General features: G+C 45.9%; 1 protein-coding gene across 10 annotated transcripts in view; it reads right to left on the reverse strand.

Annotated features, from left to right (window-relative positions):
* PXK (PX domain containing serine/threonine kinase like) overlaps window positions 1-18,417 on the reverse strand; it is a 94,942-nt gene that overhangs the window by 22,937 nt on the left and 53,588 nt on the right. For all 10 annotated transcript variants that reach the window (XM_008260843.5, XM_002713274.6, XM_008260844.4 and 7 more), the window contains exons 5-11: window positions 11,300-11,377; window positions 10,770-10,843; window positions 10,169-10,243; window positions 4,987-5,091; window positions 4,365-4,466; window positions 1,329-1,490; window positions 802-919 (exon numbers count right to left, since the gene is read on the reverse strand). In XM_008260843.5, the coding sequence (XP_008259065.3) occupies window positions 802-919; window positions 1,329-1,490; window positions 4,365-4,466; window positions 4,987-5,091; window positions 10,169-10,243; window positions 10,770-10,843; window positions 11,300-11,377 (714 nt within the window). The remainder of the gene's footprint in view (window positions 1-801; window positions 920-1,328; window positions 1,491-4,364; window positions 4,467-4,986; window positions 5,092-10,168; window positions 10,244-10,769; window positions 10,844-11,299; window positions 11,378-18,417) is intronic.

Below are 18,417 nucleotides of genomic sequence, written 5' to 3' on the forward strand. Positions count from 1 at the left end.
AATGCTGGAACAGTGCCTGGATCCAACTGGCCTAGGTGTCTACATTCCTGCCTGCCTGCCTGCCCTGCTCTCTTATCTACCAAGCTTCTGGCTAAGGGCTCTCTTGCTCCTTGCGTGTTTCATACCAGCCTTGGTCCGAGTCCTCAAGGCTGGCTTCCAGCTGCCCTACGCTGGTTTCTGCATCACACTCACACTAGCCATACTTCTCTGTATATCCTCCTGCTTTTGGGAATCTAATGCTATTTATAGAGAATTCTCTGATGGCTTCAGATGACTTGACAAGCGGATACTGTAGTTAAGTAAACGACTTAAATTTGATCTACTTTTAAATTAGGGGCAGACGTTGTGGTACAGTGGGTTAAGCTGCTGCCTGTAATGCTGGCATCGCATATGAGTGCTTGTTCAAGTCCCAGCTACTTCACTTCTCATCCAGCTCCCTGCTAATGTGCCTGGGAAATCTGTTGAAGATGGCCCGGGTACCTGAGCCCCTGCCACCCATGTAAGAGACCCGGATGGAGTTCCAGGCTCGCAGCTTCAGCCTGGCCCAACCCTAGTTATTGCAGCCATTTTGGGGAGCGAATCAACACATGGACGGTCCTTTCTCTCTGTGTCTCTTTCTCTCTCTGTAACTCTGCCTTTTAAATAACCAAATAAATCTTAAAAACATAATCAATGAATTGGTTAGGAATTTCTAGTTATGGTCAATGATAACTTGTGTGGGTCTTTCCTGAACTCTGGAAAGGGGGTGAGTAGCTCTGCCAATTACAAGGGCCCAGAGACCCCTCCAAACCCCATACTAACCCACAGCCATGGACGGGGCAGGAGGGAAGCAGTCGACAGGCACTGAGTCTGGCGGTCGTCCATAAGTCATTTCATAGAGTAAGTGGCCAAAGCAGTGGACGTCCACACTTTCCAATGTCTGTGGAAGAAAGCAGTGGCAGGGTCACCCTCAGCCAGGCTTTCTGAACCCCAATGTTTCTGCCACAGGCCTCCACTGAGAAACTACTCCCGGGACAGCACTACATCTAACCAGTGGTGAGGACACCATTTGGAAGATTTATGTGAATGCTCAATAGGCACTGTTCAGACCCAAGGTCATGGTCTTACCTTCCAGGGTCCTCCAGTCAATGACTCTACTGCATCCCTTGTTCCATTCACCCTTGTAACTTAGCCTCGGGGAAATACGGCAATGTTCCATGGGCGAAACACAGCCCACGGGCAAGGCCTACCCAAAGGGGCACTTCCCTGCTAAGCACACGTTTCTTCCATAGGCAGGTCATGGTCACACCTCAAAATGAACCTGCTGCATCATTACTTTCAGTACTTACATTGATTTTCCTGAATTGTGAGAAATAAGATCGGTAGAAGGAAGGCAGGCCAAGTAAGGAATTCTCGAGATCTAGCAGCCGGCAAGTGTCCCCTTCCAGCATCACATTGGAGGCATGAAGATGCCCGTAAGGGAATCCCTTGTCATGCAGAAACTTTAGTACCTGTTAGAAAACACACACAGGTCACATTCTCTCTGCAACTCACTCAGGTATCACACAGCTTCAACTCTGGGGTTTTTGTTTGTTTGTCTGTTTTTCAACATTTATTTATTTGAAAGTCAGTTACAGAGAGGAAAGACAGAGAAAGAGAAATCTTCCATCTACTGGTTAACTCCCCAAATGGCCGCAATGACTGGGACTGGTCTAGTCCAATGCCAGGAGCCTCTTCTGGCTCCCTGATGGGGGTACAGGGGCCCAAGGACTTGGACCAACCTCCACTGCCTTTAAGGTACAATAGCATAGCAGGACCTGGATAGGAAGTGAGGTAGCTGGGACTCAAACCAGTGCCCACAAGGGATGCTGGTTCTGTAGGCAATAGCTAAACCTGCTGTGCCACAGCACTGGCCCCATTTGTGTGTGTTTTGAAGATTTCTATATTTATTTGAAAGGCAGAGATAGAGAGAAGGAAAGAGAGAGAAAGAGGGAGGTCTTCCATCTGCTACTTCATTCCCCAACTGGCTGCTATGACTGGAGCAGGGCCAATCCAAAGCCAGGAGCCAGGAGCTTCTTCCAGCTCTCCCATACAGGTGCAGGGGCCCAAGCACTTGGGCCATTTTCCTCTGCTTTCCTAGGCACATTAACAGGGAGCTGGATCAGAAGTGGAACAGCTAGGACTCGAACCAGTGCACCGCAGGTGGAGGCTTAACCTATGCCACAGCACCAGGCCTGTTTATGTTTTTTTAAGGTCAACATATTTTGAAACAAAATCAAACAGGTCACTGGGGTGACTCCTGGAGAAAAGAAAATGCCACCTCTATCCCTTTCTTCAGAGAAAGAGAGTGACACTGAAGACTCTCCAGCTGTGAGATACAACACCAACCTCGCTCTTTTCCAGAAACTAGAGAAGCAGCTGCATCTGCTTGAAGTTAACAGCTCTGATGTCAAAAGGGTCTGCGTGAAGCACTTCCTCATTCCAACAGGCAGCTCTGTTTAGGCAAAGTCTCGCCTAAACAAAGTCTCGCCTGCTCCAATGAGGAGCGAAGCTTACACCAATGCTTCCACCACCTCCTCGGGACACATGGTTGGGTGCAAAACACCCCTTGTCCAATCTCCCCTCAGGACAGATGTGACTGCTTATTAATAGGAACACACAACAGGCTCCCACCCAAACAGTGGCTCACCCAGTAAGAGAGAGGCCTACACACTGTCCGGGAGAGCCATGACCACCTCACAGGTGCCGCAGGCAATCACAGAGGACCGGAAGAAAGCGTTATAACGTCTCCTTTAGTTGTTTTTGATCTTACTATTTTAAAACTTATAATGTACAAAATATGGGGAGGACAGGGCAGGCACTGTGGCACAGTAGGTTAAGCCACTGCTTATATTAGAGTGCCATATTAGAGTGCCTGGTTTGAGTCCTACATACTCTGCTTCTGACCCAGCTCCCTGATAATGCATCCTGGGAAAGCAACAAAAGATAGTCCAAGTACTGGGTTTCTGCCATCCATGTGGGAGGCCTGGATGTGGTTCTTGGTTCCTGGCTTTTACCTAACCCCGTCCTGGTCATTGAGGCCATCTGAGAAGTGAACAAGTAAATGGATGATCTCTTTCTTTCTGTCTCTCCTTCTACCTCTGTAACTCTGCCTTCTGAATAAAGAAATAAATCTAAAATCTAAAACAATGTGAGGGGGTCTTCACAAAGTTCATAGAAAATGTGTATTACAGAAAAACTATGTATGAACTTCAAAAATAATTTTAATTCATTTATCTGCAAACTTTTTTGCAGTACCCTTATATATTAGTAGCACATGTATACAATTTGTAGATTTAAGCATATATAACATACTTATGTTGTTTTTTTGATTGATAGGATTGGAGAGCCTTGGAAAATATGGTCTGGAGCAGGGGTGGGGAATGTCCGGCCTGCGGCCTGCGGGCTCTAGGAGGCCCATGAAATCATTTGCTCTAGCTCTGCCAAGGCAACCACAGGCAACACTCAAAATTCAGTAAATCTATAGCGGGCTCATTTTTAAATTGATCATTTTGTATGTTCTACAAACAATGCTATAAATGTCCAAAAGGCCCTTGGCAAAAAAGGTTCTCCACCCCTGGTCTAGGGGGTGGAGAAAGGCTTCCACTACTAGTTCTGTAGGGAACCATTTGGGCATGTGGGTGATATAACAGAAACCAAGATCTTGGCATAGAGATAAAGACCAACCAAAGACAACATGAAAGTTAGACTCCACACAGTAAAGTTCTCAAAAATCAGATGCCCAATTATTCCAAAAGCTAAGTTTTTGAATTTTTTTAAAAAAGTAACATTGTGTTATTTACTTTTAAAAGCCTGCTTTTTAAAAATTTTTTTGAAAGGCACACGGACAGAGAGGGAAAGAGGTAGAAATAGACAGATCTTCCATCCACTAGTTACTTTACTCCCCAGATGTCTGGGGAGCGGGCTGGGCAAAGCCAGGAGGCTAGAGATCAACCTGGGTCTCCCACATGGGTGGCAGGGTCTCACATACTCCATCCATCATCTGCTGCCTCCAAGGGTATGCACCAGTAGGAAGCTGGACTGAAAGTTAAGACAGGACTTGACCCCAGACACTCCAGTGTGGGAAGCTGGTATCCCAAGTGGTGGCCTAAACTTGCTGTGCCACGATACCTGCCCCAAGCTTTCAGAATTTTGTACATCTAAATTATTGCCACCTTTACCTCAATTATTTGCTTGTTGGGGTAAAATATGAAAATACTATATCATTATATAAGTAATCGGAAAACTTCAGTGATTTTGGACATTCCCTGAGAATTTTTTCAAAAGAATTACATAACTCTGGATGAAATTCCAATGCAACTTAAATAAAATTAAATATTTCTTACCTCTAGTATTTGCCGTCCATATGTTTTTATTTGCTGGAGTTCAAGGCCCTGAATCTTTTTAGGATTGCAGTACTTCTTTAGGAATGGGTCCTTTGGTTTTGCCTTTAGAGGAGAACAAAGAATGTATACGGAGGCAGCAGGGAAGCAGATATCTGCACCCAGGCTCCCTGCACAGAGAGCACTCCACAGAACTGAGGGTGCCAGGGTGGCCCACCCACACAAAGAATGTGGGTTTTAAACAATGGTCTGTGTAGCTGATTCGCTGTTTGTCCCTTCACTAGGTCAGGAAAATACGCCTGGTCTTAACCGTGGGAGACTCCAACATCTTGCATACAATTATTATAACTTTGTTAAGGGCAAGATACAAACCTAAGAGAGTAGCCCACAATGTAATGGATGTAATCATTAAACATTCAACCTTCCTTCCTGTAGGCAAAGGAATGCTTTTTAACCATACTGGGTAGAGTCTTTATCGATAAAATAAAGATAAATTCTAAATAAAATCAAAGTAAAACGTCAGGGAGGGCCCTAGCTTCTGGAATCTCAGGGCTAAAGCATCCCACAACAGCTTTTAAAGGGACTTGAGAACTCCTTTATGTCCATGAACTTGCACCCCAAATACCTTGTAGATGAGATCCTTCAAAGTTCCTTTTTCATTAAACATCCTAATTAGCAATGCGGAGGACTCACTGGCTGTGGCAAAGGTAACCCGGTAGATGTAAGGATGCTGCCAAAACAAAAAGAGAAAATCATACTGATTTGTATGGGGATCCAGGAGCTGGTTAGACAGAGCCAGCACCTTCCTGTTGGTTTAGTTGCACACAAATGTGATGGTATTCCTCAACTGCGTGGCATTTTCAAGTTACTGGGTGATCAAGCACTTCCTCTTTCTTCAGATGGGGGAACTGAACGACCCAAGCGCCAGTGACACAGGAAGAGGGTAACTGATGAGGAGAGCTCTGCACGTGAAGGGAACTGCTTCGGCCTGTGCAGCCTCCCAGTGCAGGCAAAAGAGGGGGAAAGCCCGAGGTTTTACAATACTGTTTCAATATTCTGCCTCTGTAAACTGGTCATGAGCACAGCCAAATCTGGGAAGAGCCAACTGGGAACTGGGATAAACATGTCTTTGCTCACACAGCTTTCCTTAATATTCACGCTGCTGTTTCGGTGCCAAGTGGGAGAGCACTACAGCCAGAGAATGAGCAAAAGCAGCATCTCAGCACTCTCCCAGCGCAGCCGGCATGAATCCTCCTGCCCTTGTACATGAGTCTGCAGCCTGATGATTCACAGTGTCCTCAGATGGGGATACTGACGTCAACCAAGCAGGGTGGGGAAAAGACAAATTCTTTAATGACTGGAAGCAAAGTCCTCAGATGACCTGGAATCCTGGTTACATTAACAGTCTGGCTCCAGACAGGTCTGACAATGCCCACTAGCTCAGAATATCATGAAAATTTAAATCCAAGGGAGCTGAGCTACACAGGGGTTTTGGAGGGCTGGCATGGGTGGGTTGTGGGGTGGAAGAGTATGCTCAGGAAAATATGTAACTCAGCACGAGGTTTCTCCTGATTATCACATCATAATGGTTGCTGTTGAGTTTGTTTTTGTTGTTGTTGTTTGTATGATTTATTTACTTGAAAGGCAGGGTTACAGAGAGGCAGAGGCAGAGAGACAGAAAGAGGTCTTTCATCTGCTGGTTCACTCCCCAGATGGTTGCAGCAGATGTAGCTGTGCCAATCCGAAGCCCGGAGCCAGGAGCTTCTTCAGGGTCTCCCATGTGGATGCAGGGGCCCAAGTGTTGGGCGTCTTCTGCTTTCCCAGGCCAAAGCAGAGAGCTGGATCGGAAGCGGAGCAGCTGGGACTCAAACCAGTGCCCATGTGGGATGCCGGCACTGCAGGTGGAGGCTTTACCCACTACACCACAGCGCTAGCCCCAACCCTATTTTTTAACTCCATTTTCCATGAACTTTTTGAAGTACTCAGATGCCTTTATAATTCAGTCATTCAAAGTGTACAATTCAACTTTTTTTCAAAATATTTTATTTATTTGATAGAGTTAGAGAGAGAGAGCGAGAGCGAGAGAAATCTTCCATTCACTAGTTCACTCCCCAGAAGGCCATAACAGCTGGGGCTGGGCCAGGCCAAAACCAGGATCCAAGAGCTTCTTCCTGGTCCACATACTTGGGCCATCTTCTGCTGCTTTTCCCAGGCTATTAGCAGGGAGCTGGATCGGAAGTGGAGCAGCTGGGACTCGAACTGGTGGCCATACGGAATTTTGGCATTGCAAGTGGCAGATTCATCTGCTATGCTGTAACACCGGCCCCTGAACTTTTTTTTTTTAATTAATTAATTTATTTATTTGAGAAATAGGGAAACAGAGACAGACTGACAGAGCTCCTATCTGCTGGTTCACTCCCCCAAATGTCTGCAACAGTTGGGACTGTGTGGGCAGCCACAGGTAGTCTCTCCCTTTGTTTACATTTAAACATATGAATGGAGACTTCTCGGGCACAGACAATTGGGCTAGAGAGATTCCGGGAAGAGGCAGGAAGAACCTAAACCTCTCACAAGAGATAATATAGATAATCAGTCACACCTGAAACCTGCATTTATTACCTAAGTGTTTTATTGTAACCTTAAGAGCCTTTTTGATATGTAAATCTTTTGTGTTCCTTCTTGTAGACAACTGGTCATGTTTAAATACTACTGGATTTGTTCAATAAACAGCCTTGATCAGGACTTGTCTTGGCTCCATTCTTTGCGTCCTTGTCCCCACATTCCCACTCTGTTTCAGGAAGACCCAGTTCATTGTGCAGCAGGCCTGCACAGGACTGGAGCCAAGGGCTAGGAATTCAATCTTTGTCTCCCCTGTGAGCAGCAGGTACCCAATCACTTGAGCCATCACTTGCTGCCTCTAAGGGTGTACACTGGCAGGAAGCTGGAGTTGGGACCTGGAGCAAGGAATGGAACCTAGGTACACAAGGGCATCTTACGCAGCATCTTAACTGCTAGGCTAAACAGCTGTCTCAATTCAATAGTTTTCAGTATATTAACACAGTTATGCAAGCATTACACAACATAAATAGAATACAATCTAAACAGAACAACTTTATCTCCCCAAACAGAAACTCAATGAGTAACCACAAAATTCTTGGTTCCATACTGTTATAAAGAAGGAGCAAAGAAGGGAAGCTCTTTCTTATGGTAGAATGCCAACCAATAAATAAAAAAGGAACGATGCAGTTGGAAAATCATATTGTGGGTAGGTGTTTGGCACAATGGTTTGGATGCTCCTATCCCACATTCCAGTGTCTAGGTTTAAGTCCTGCCTCAAATTCTGGTTACAGCTACTTGTTAAAGCAGACCTTGAGAAACAGCAGGTGACAGCTTCAGTACTTGGGTCCATTCTGCCCACAAGAGAAACCTGGATTGAGTTCCTAGCTCTTAGCTTCAGCCTAACCCAGACCTAGCTACTGCAGGCATTTGGGGAGTAAGGCAGCAGATTCAAGAACTCCCTCTCTCTTCTCTTGCTCCTTGCTTTTCAAATAAATAAAAATTTTAATTTTTTTTAAAAGACAAATACAAGGGCTGGCGCTGTGGCGCAGTGGGTTAAAGCCCTGGCCTGAGGTGCCGGCATCCCATATGGGTGCCTGTTCTAGTCTTGGCTGCTCCTCTTCCAATCCAGCTCTCTGCTGTGGCCTGGGATAGCAGTGAAGATGGCCCAGGTCCTTGGGCCACTCTACCTGCATGGGAGACCCAGAAGAAGCTCCTGGCTCCTGGTGGATCGGCACTGCTCCGGCCGTTGTGGCCACCTGGGAAGTGAACGAGCGGATGAAAGACCTCGCTCTGTCTCTACCTCGCTCTGTAACTCTGTCTTTCAAATAAATAAAATAAATCTTTAAAAATAAATAAAAGACAAATACATAGAATGCTAAAACTAATAGGTTTCATAAAGAATAAGATATTTATGTCGTCTCAGAATATCTCCCTACATATTATTTATTAATGCTTTCTCTTAAAACAATTAATGATAGGTAAAAATGTTTAGCTAAACTTGTTCATTTTTTAAAAATAATAAACACAAAAAATTGGAGGTGTTGGGGTTGGCACTATGGCACAGCCAATTAAGTGGCCCTCTGGGATGCTGGCTTCCCATATGAGAATGGCAGTTCAAGTCCCAGTTGCTCTGCTTCTGATCCTGCTCCCTCCAAATGTGCCTGAGAAGGTAGGAGAAGATGACCCAAGTACTTGAGCCCCTGCCACTCACATCGGACACCTGGATGGAGTTCCAGGCTCCTGGCTTTGGCTTAGCCCTGCCCTGGCCATTGCAGCCATTTGGGAAATGAACTAGCAGATGTCTCTTTCTCTCTATCACTCTGCCTTTCAAAATAAATCTTAAGATATTGCAGGTGATCCAAATGTCTAGTAAATTAGTTGAGTAAACTAAGGTAGAGTCAATGACACCTCTTTGTAGTCAGTATTACACTATAAAGATGCACCACTAATTAAACAAAATCAAATTTTAAAATAATACATAATTTTTGAACAATCATAAAATAAATGTTAATGAGTGAATATTTTGGTTCATACTCATGGTTGGCTGGTTAGGATTACAAATGAATTTTATTTTCTTATGTTTACTTATTTGTGTCTTCTGTCTTTTGTTTAATTAATATGTACCACTTGTATGCACTAGCTCTTTTTAAAAAAGCACATTAAAATAAATTTATAACTTGTACTGACAGCCTGGGTCATATAACCCTTCAAACTCAAGGCCACAGCATTTTTGTGACCACATGTTGTGTCACATCAAAAGCTTGGTTTTGTTGCCTTGACAAGACATTCTTCTCCAAAAATGAAACTGCCAAGTGGACAAGACAGTGTAACTGTGCTTAGTCCACACATTCTAGGGTCTTCTGTCCTCACGCAGGTAAGGAACTTACTCGTTTCCCTGACCAATTACCAGATTAATCTTTTTTTTTTTTTTTTTAAGATTTATTTATTTATTTGAAAGGCAGAGGCAGAGAGAGAGACAGAAGTTCCATCTGCCAGTTCACTCCCCAAATGGCCGCAAAGGCAGGAGCTGAGCTGATCCAAAGCCAGGAGCCAGGAGCTTCTTCAGGGTCTTCCATGCAGGTGCAGGGGCCAAAGGATTTGGGGCATCTCCTACTGCTATATTTCCCAGGCCACAGCGGAGAGCTGGATTCGAAGTGGAGCTTCCAGGCTTGAATTGGTGCTCATAGGGGATGCCAGCACTGCAGATGGCAGCTTTACCTGCTATGCCACAGTGCCAACCTCTAGAGTATTCTTTGCTGAACACATTCTGCACCTATCTGAATGCTCTGTATTAACATTGTGAGTTAGCATAAATGACGCCAACTAGTTAGCCTTTCAGAGTAGTAACTGAGACAGCAAAATGGCTTTCTTGCTTTTCCTTCAACTGGCTAATCTAATCTAATCCTCACTACTCTTATTAGCTGTTCTCCGGGGCTAGAAGCAGACCTTTCAGTGCCACTGATCTACATACTGCCAACAGGAATAAGAGAGGAAGTGGTCGCTTTCCTACTGATAGCTGCTTAAAATACAAACCTCTATTTAAATGACCATGTTTCTGGGGTTGTAGAGATGACATGAACATCCTTATAAATGGCCTCTGATCTACAACTTTAGCCTGAACTGAAACCCAGTGTACTTGTCCACTCTCTTGAGCCTACAGAGTATTTTCAGTCCACAAAACAACAACAAAAACCACTGTGAATCTATGACCAGCACTGAGAATAACAGAAGGACTTGTTTGTACTCACCAAACAGGAAGGCAGCAGTTTGATTAGACACTGAAAATCTTTATCTGACAAGTACTTGTCCGGGCCAAGGTCAGCCTGAAAACACGGGAAGAAGTATCAGGGCTCTGTCTTGGTTATCACAAGAAAAACTCCATATACATGTTTCCCTTTAATTTTACTTGTCCAAATACATGACTGCAAACCACACTTAGTCCTACTGCCTCAAGGCCCTTCTGGAGAGGTGGTGTGTAAACATACAGATACCAGGGCTTAACTTTATCTCATTCCATTAACAGAATGCATTCTAGAACTCCAAGATAAAATGAAGTACTATCCAAGTGTTTTCTTAGGAGTACACTCTAAAACTATCAACCCTCAAGAGATTCCAGAGAGCAATTTAAGCTGTTCCCATTTCTTTCTAAATATTTATTAGTCAACCAAATATAATTACACCTATATAACCAAATGTGTAGCAAAATGACTTAAAAGTGACTCTCCTTTGATGTAGACTGAGCAAGTTTTCCCATGGTCCCTTAAGAGTCCAGCACAACTCTTGTTATTGGTCAACTCTGCCTTTGTAAACAGATCAGAAGATGTTGGTAAGTGAAGCAAATTGACTCACCCAGCTTAATACTAGGCGCTCCTTTGGCTGATTTTTTATCTTCATCAAGAAATATTTCTTCCTTATCCTCCAACCTGCCATAAAAGCAAAGATGTGTTTACAGCTGCATAATTTTTTCTTCAACAATTGATATAAATTTCATTGACAAGTAATGTACATTAAGTTTGGCAATTTTACCCACAGCTCTGTAAACAAGAGCAGGACAACCATTTGATAGTGTTGGTATGGTTAAGCACACAATGAAAGAAGGCAGCAAACACAAAAAGTATTCAAGGACATAGTAGGAAAACAGCACTTCAGCCTGGGTTAGTGGAAAGTACAGATGAGGATGAACAGTGGTTCTCAAAGTTACCTCCACCTACATCCTCTGATGGGGATTGAGCTACGGTTCAAGGTTTTAAGTGTTAAAAGTTAAGGACCGCATCCTCAGGCAGTAGGCAGGAAAAAAAAGAATGAGAGCTTTCTTGGCATCCGTCCGGGAAAGCGCAGCCCTAGCATACAGCTCTGGGATGAGTGTACCAGTCTCTCACCTATGTCTTTCAGTGGTTCTACGACCTCCCACTTTGGTTCTGACCGGAAGAACATGGAAACATGCTGTAAGGCGATCTCTGCAAAGACATTTGGGGAATTCGTTAGTCAAACAGCTCAGGAAAGGGCTATTTGCTCTGCATATTATTCTGTTTTTGTTTTTTTAAGATTTATGTTATTTATTTGAAGGACAGAGTTGCAGAGAGAGAAAGAAAGAAACAGAAAGAGATCTTCCATCTGCTTGTTCACTCTCCAAATGTCTGTAACTGCAAGGACTGGTCCAGGCTGAAGCCAGGAACTTTATTCAGGTCTCCTAGGTGGGTACAGGGGCCCAAGGACTTGGGCCATTCTCTGCTGCTTCCCCAGGCACATTAGCAGGGAGCTGTATTGGAAGTGGAACACTTGGGACTTGAACTGGCGACCATATGGGATGCCGGCATCATAGGCTGGAGTTTAACCTGCTATGCCATAGCATTATGCTAGCAGATAATTATTCACAGATACTATTCTTGCAAATGAAATCCTTATAGTTTATGACTTCCTTATAAAAAATAAATTACTCCCCCTCCCAAAAACAAAACAAAACAAACAAACAAATACAGACAAAATGGAACAGACTGGATCCTGGAACAGAAAAAGGACATTTGTGGAAAAACTGGGGAAATCTAAGTACAATGTCCACTTAACAATAATGTACTAAAATCTATTTCTCAGTTTTGGTAAGTCTTCCATGGTTATATAAGACATTAACATCACAGAAAACTGGAAGAGAGGTATACAGGAACTATACTATCTCAGCAACTTCTCTGTGAATCTAAATTATTCCAAAATGAAGGTTTATTGAGGAAAAAAACCCTACAATTATTAATGATGTAAAAATATAGACTGTACAACTAGAAAATCTAAAATATGTCAACTAGTTGGCTTAAGCCAAGAATTCAATATACACACCACACCACAACCGAAGCCCAAGACTAAAAACATATTCTGGGGTCAGCTTGAAACAACATTTGATATTATACCAAGTGATATTTATCCTCTCTTCATTCCACATGGAATTATAGCTTTCACAAAACAAGCGATTAACCTTAAATATACAGGGGAAATAAAAGGCAGTGTTTTCCAAAAACATCTATGTACAGCAACAATACAGTTCTATTGTGGAAATTCACCACGTGACAGCTTACTGGAAAAAAAGCACATCCTTCTCTTTGTGTCTGTCTGTCATGAGAATATTTCCCCCTTCCAGGAACACAATGGAAAGAGGAAGTTTCTTAGAATTAAGAAATTATCATGATAATTGTGCTTTTACATTTCCTCTAAGAAGTAACATCTACAATTTGCTGTCCCTCCTTAACCGGGTGAGTAAAGGAAACCACTCCAGCCTCCCAAACTCAAACAGCAGTCCTGCCAGTGCAGGGAGACGTTCAGCTCTGCCTGGCATGAATTTCATTCCAGGCTGCCTGGTGAAGTGGGACAAGCTCGACAGCAATGCTCTCCTCATGTCATCTGCAAAGAGCTTGACAAACAATATCATTCTGATATATATTTTACATCTATGATGAGTTAAGAGACCTGGGGAAGAAAACAAGTGACTAGCTACTTGTTTACTCACTCAATATGTGACAAGTCAATGGCATCTACACAAAAAGGAACAAGTGATAATCAACTATGGGGCTAGCACCGTGGCGCAGCGGCTTAACACCCTGGCCTGAAGCACCGGCATCCCATATGGGTGCCAGTTTGAGACTCGGCTGCTCCACTTCCACTCCAGCTCTCTGCTGTAGCCTGAGAAAGCAGTAGAAGATGGCCCAAGTCCTTGGACCCTGCACCCTCACAGGAGACCAGCAAGAAGCTCCTGGCTTCGGATCGGTACAGCTCCAGTCGTTGCGGCCAATTGGGGAGTGAACCAGCGGATAGAAGACCCCTCTCTCTCTCTCTCTCTCTCTCTCTCTCTCTCTGCCTCTCCTCTGTGTAACTCTTTCAAATAAATAAATAAATCTTAAAAAAAAATTAAGTACAAACCTGGCTCCATGGACATTTGTTTTGACCCAGTGTGCACAATGAACCATTTGGAAGGATCGGGCATAGTGGAAGCACACACAAGTTCACTAGCAATGCAGGGAACACCAAGCCTCTCCTACGGTTAATGCTGACACCAAGTGTTTTTCATATTACAAAATCTGATCATAAACAACCTTGAATAAACTTAAAACAAAATTATTTTAAGTGGGGACTGGTGTTGGGGTCCAACTGGTTCAAGTCTCAGCGGCTCTGCTTCCAATCCAGCTTCCTGCTAATGCACCTGGGAAGGCAACAGAGGATGGCCCAAGTACTTCGAATCCTGCCACACATGTGGGAAACTTGGATGGAGTTCCATGCTCCTGGCTTCAGCCTGGTCCAGCCTCAACAAGCACTGAGGCCATTTGGAGAGTGAACCAGTAGGTGAAAGATCTCTCTTTTATAAAAATTTTTATTTATTTGGAAAGGCAGAGTTTATTTTGAGAGAGAGGGAGGCAAAGAGAAATGCCCTCTATTTCCTGATTCACTTCCTGGATGGCAGCAACAGTCAGCTCTGTGCCAGGCTGAGGCCAGGAACTGGGAGTGTCTTCCAGGCCTCCCACGTGGGTGAAAGGGGCCCATCCACTTGGACTACCTTCTGCTGCTTTTCCCATGCACACTGGTAGGGAGCTGGACTGGAAATAGAGCAGCTGGGACACGAACTGGCACCCATATGGAATGCCAGCACTGCAGGCAGCAGCTTTACCCACTATGCCACATCAGTCCCTAAAATATATTTAAGTGAAAATTATTCACATTCACAGGAACAGGATTATGAAAAGTGATGTTGTAACACGGGGCATTGTCACCTTCAGAGCCCATGAGGAAGAGCTGTGCAAAACAGTGACTCATAATTCCCCACAAAGCCATGGCTCAACTGTAGGTACTGTACACTGCTGGGCAAGCATGCATTGTGTAGGGAATGGGGAAACATTAGTATACACATGGAATAAGCTGCATTTGTTATTGAAAAACAGAGGATTGGGAAGCAGCCTTTGTTTTTTAATCTTAGGGGTCAGGGATTTGGAGAAAGGACATTTTCTTTCTACTGAGCTATGACTGATGGCCAAATCGCATGACTATCAGGCCCCCAGGATGAATCCCCTTCCTCCTCAGACCCTGGCAACAAGTTTCGATCATGAATATCCACTTCTCTCTTCCAAGCCTTTCCTGGCTCCCAGTTTTTTACCAAATGATGAGCAAGTGTTTTTTTTTTAATATCTTCTTAAACATTTATTTATTTATTTATTTATTTATTTTATTTGAAAGGCAGAGGTGCTGGCACTGTGGCACAGCAGGTAAAGCCTCTGCCTGCAGTGTCGGCATCGCATATGGGTGCTGCTTCGAGTCCCAGCTGCTTCATTTCCAATCCAGCTCCCTGCTAATGTGCCTGGAAAAGCAGTAGAAGAAGGCCCAAGTCCTTGGAGCCCTGCACCTGCATGGGAGACCTGTAAGAAGCTCCTGGTTCCTGGCTTCAGATCGGCCCAGCTTCGTCTGTTGCAGCCATTTGGGGAGTAAACCAGCAGATGGAAGACCTCTCTCTCGCTCTGCCTCTCTAATAAATAAATAAATCTTAAAATAAAATAAAAAAGACAGAGTTGCCAGGCTGGGGAGGAAAAAGAAAGAGATCTTCCACGTGCTGGTTCACTTCCCTAATGTCTGCAAAAGCCAACCCTGTGCCACTCTGAAGCCAGGAGCCTGGAACTCCACCTGGTCTCCCACGTGGGTACAGGGCCCAAGAATTTGGGCCATCTTCCATTGCTTTCCCAGGCACATTAGCAGGAGCTGGATGGGAAGCGGGGCAATGGGGACCCAAACAAGTGCCCATATGGGATACTGGCGTCGGAGGCTGAAGCCTAACCTGCTATACCACAACACCAGCCCCAAGTGTTCAACCAGCCCACCTCTAGCTTTAACCTACCTCTCTGGTTTTACCTCCCACAGGCTTGGTGCTTCCCACAGCCCCTAAAGACTGGCTGGTCTGCCCTAGTCTCCCACATGGCCTCTCCAGCCCATTCACCCTTCCAGACTCAGCAGTTCCCTCAGCCATGAACCCCCTCCCTCTGATATGGGACTAGTCAGGGAGACAGGATAAGATTCAAGAGTTGGAGGCAACATCCCTTTGCTCCCTGGGTGATCTCACCTGGATCCACCCACCTGTCAATCAGACTATAACCACTCCCCTTTTGGAAGTGACTAAGAGGCCTGGAGAGCCCTGGGCCTCAGCTACTTGCTGCCCTCTCTCTTGCAGCCTCTGGCCTGCTCCCTGAAAACGATTGGTATGGTACCCCCGTTTACTCTTTCAGACCCACTCTCCCTTAATAAAGCTCTCATGTTCCTGCATATTTCTCTCATTTTCTAAATAAATCCTAAACTTTGCCATGTCGCATGTCTTGTTTGAGCTGGTACTTACAATTCTTATCTAAGTAAATGGCAAGAACCCAAAATATTAAATTTTGGCTTAAGAAAGCCCATAACACCTCCTGTGTCCACTCCCAGTGCTTGTGGGATTACTACGGGTGTCCTGTGCGAGGGCTACTCTCTGCTGTTGGACTGTAAACTGTGGCTGCAAGGATGCATCCTACCTTGGGTGCAGGCCTGAGCCCTGGGGAAACATTTCTCCCCCTCCAACGGGGCTCTGTCTGCAACCCTGGCCCCTGCCTTTCCACCTGGCTAACTCAGAGCTGTGTGTAGGCCTTTTGCAGGACGCCTCCTTCCATCTTTAGGTCTGGATCGTGTGCAACCCCATCTTTGTCCCTGCCCCAAGGTGCTGCCTGCCCTCACCCACCACGGCCTTCACCTGTTAATCTCCCTGCACAAGTGCTTGGGGGTATGAAGTGAGGAGGGCTATTCCTTCCTCTTTGCTGTATAAATAGCTGTTAGCTCATGGTAAGTGCTCAATGAATATTTGAGAAAGCAAAAACCAAGGGTTAAATACCTGTTAAATGGACGTGAACCCTCCTACCAAGTGAACATGGAATCCAAGGAAAAGGAAGGCATTTGCCCTCTATTTCTTGCAGCACTGGCTGACACAGCAGTGAAAGCTGTTTATCAGTAAGAGCTGACAAACAGGCCTGAGACAGGAAATGTGGAGCTTCCCACAGAGCTCAGGATGTTCCAGGTGCCCCCACTGTGGGCAGTCTTTGAACTCCTAGATGCCAGCCCCACGGGGTGACTGCAAGGAACAAACAAACACTGAGTCTACAGGTCGGGTTACAGAGGGGCCTGGCCAACTCTCCAAACATCCTGCTCTAGTTGGAAATACAATCCCCACTCTCCAAGCCCTCCCTCTTATCCTATTATTCCAGGGATTCCAGGGGTTTAGGAGTGAAAGGGAAATTCAAGGTGCCTTGGTCTCCAACCTCTTGTTGGCTAAATCAGGCCAACAGAGGGGCAAGGCTGCTAATGATGAGGCTGGGCCCAGGCCCCAGAGCCCCTGATTACCGCATGGGTCCTCGTGGGGTCCCCTACTTTAGGGAGCACTTGGCAGGGAGACTGCTCTGGGGGCAGTGATCCTTCCAAATGTTCCACGTGCCTTGTGAACAGCAGTGGGGTCAGGCGCTGTGTTTTTCCACACAGACTCCTCATGGCAGCAGACACCAGTTTGCCCTGTACACCAGCGGCCCTCAACAGAACTTCTAACTCAAATGAGCATGTCCAGGCTCCCCACAGCGAGCCAAGGGCCTCCATTTCCTGTCCAAAGAAAGGAAGGCCCAGGGATCCCACACTAGGGGGGTTTGGGGAAGACACAGGGTCATGTACCCAAGCTTCCAGTGATCTGTCCCTGGGGCGTGGGCTGGCATCACCGTGCCCTCTAGCAAGGCACCCTCACCCTCACTCAGAACAACAGGCAGAAAGGGGGCTGGGTTGGTCACAACTCAAACCCTGCTGAGGTGAAGCCGGGTGGGGAACGCGAAGAGGCAGCATCAGATTCACACTCAAAGGGAAAGTGGCCCTGCCCAGAGTGGCGCCCTGAGCTGGGAGGGGGGCAGGGTGCCCCGTGGGTGCCACTGGGATGGAGGTCAGCCTGGCGTGGAAGTGGCCCTTGGCCAGCCATGCTTCCCCTTCCAGAGGCAACCCAGAGGCCAGAACAGCTCTAACAGTTCATTCCCAGGAAGTGGGGGGTGGCGGTCCACCAGCACCTTCCTGCAAACAGCACCCCTCCTCACTACTGCTTCCTGAGGGGACTGTGCAGCATTTGGGTGTCGGAAGGAGTTGCTAGCAGCCTTTTTACACCCCTGCCCGTATCTGCTTTAGACTCCGCCACACTGTTGGGGAGAGGAAAGATCAGGGAGAGAAACAGCACGTGAGGAGGCACGGTGGAAGGAAACACAAAGATGACGCAACCTTCCGGCAGCCAACGTTTTAATTCAAGACACCCAGGCCGGACGACAGTCACCAGTGTGCAGTGCTGGGCAAGGCGCTCTCTCACGCGGGCCCTCAGTCTCCTCACTCATGAGGGCACTTCCAAGAGTTTGTGAAAGGAATGTACAGATAAATTTATTCCGGTACAAGAACAGCGTGGACAAACCACTTCACAGGGCCGGGTTGGGGCTGATATGGTGAATCAGTGCAGATGGCCTGCTGGCTCGTGACTTTGGCTACACTGCAGACGAAACAGAGGAAAACGAAAGCCCTGAAAGATGGGACCCTAACGAGATCGCAGTGGTCCTGAGAACGCCAGGCCTACCCATGACGTCTTTTTCTCTTATGTGGACCAAAAACAAGGTGGAGGGGGGGCGGGGACGGGGAAGGCATCCTCAGAAGTCCTCAGTGCTTGATTTTGAAATCTATGGTAAATACGAGTTTGAAATAAACTTCCCTTCTCTGGGCTGCACCATCATTCTGGAAGACACCTTCGTCAGAAAGTGTAAGGGGCATTCTAGACAAGACTCGTCACACTTCAAAGTGCATGTCCATCGCCTGGGAGGCTTGTTCCGCTCAGAGCCTGATCCAGGAGTCTGGGGGCCTGAGTTTTGCCCTTCTGACAAGCTCCCAGTGACCAGTGCTGCTGGATGGAGAGCCACACTTGAGCAGCAAGCCCCAAGCGCTGTGGTTC

The sequence above is a fragment of the Oryctolagus cuniculus genome, chromosome 10 (genome assembly GCF_051225735.1).
Source record: "Oryctolagus cuniculus isolate XC-2025 breed Fujian yellow rabbit chromosome 10, ASM5122573v1, whole genome shotgun sequence".
Lineage (NCBI taxonomy): Eukaryota > Metazoa > Chordata > Mammalia > Lagomorpha > Leporidae > Oryctolagus > Oryctolagus cuniculus.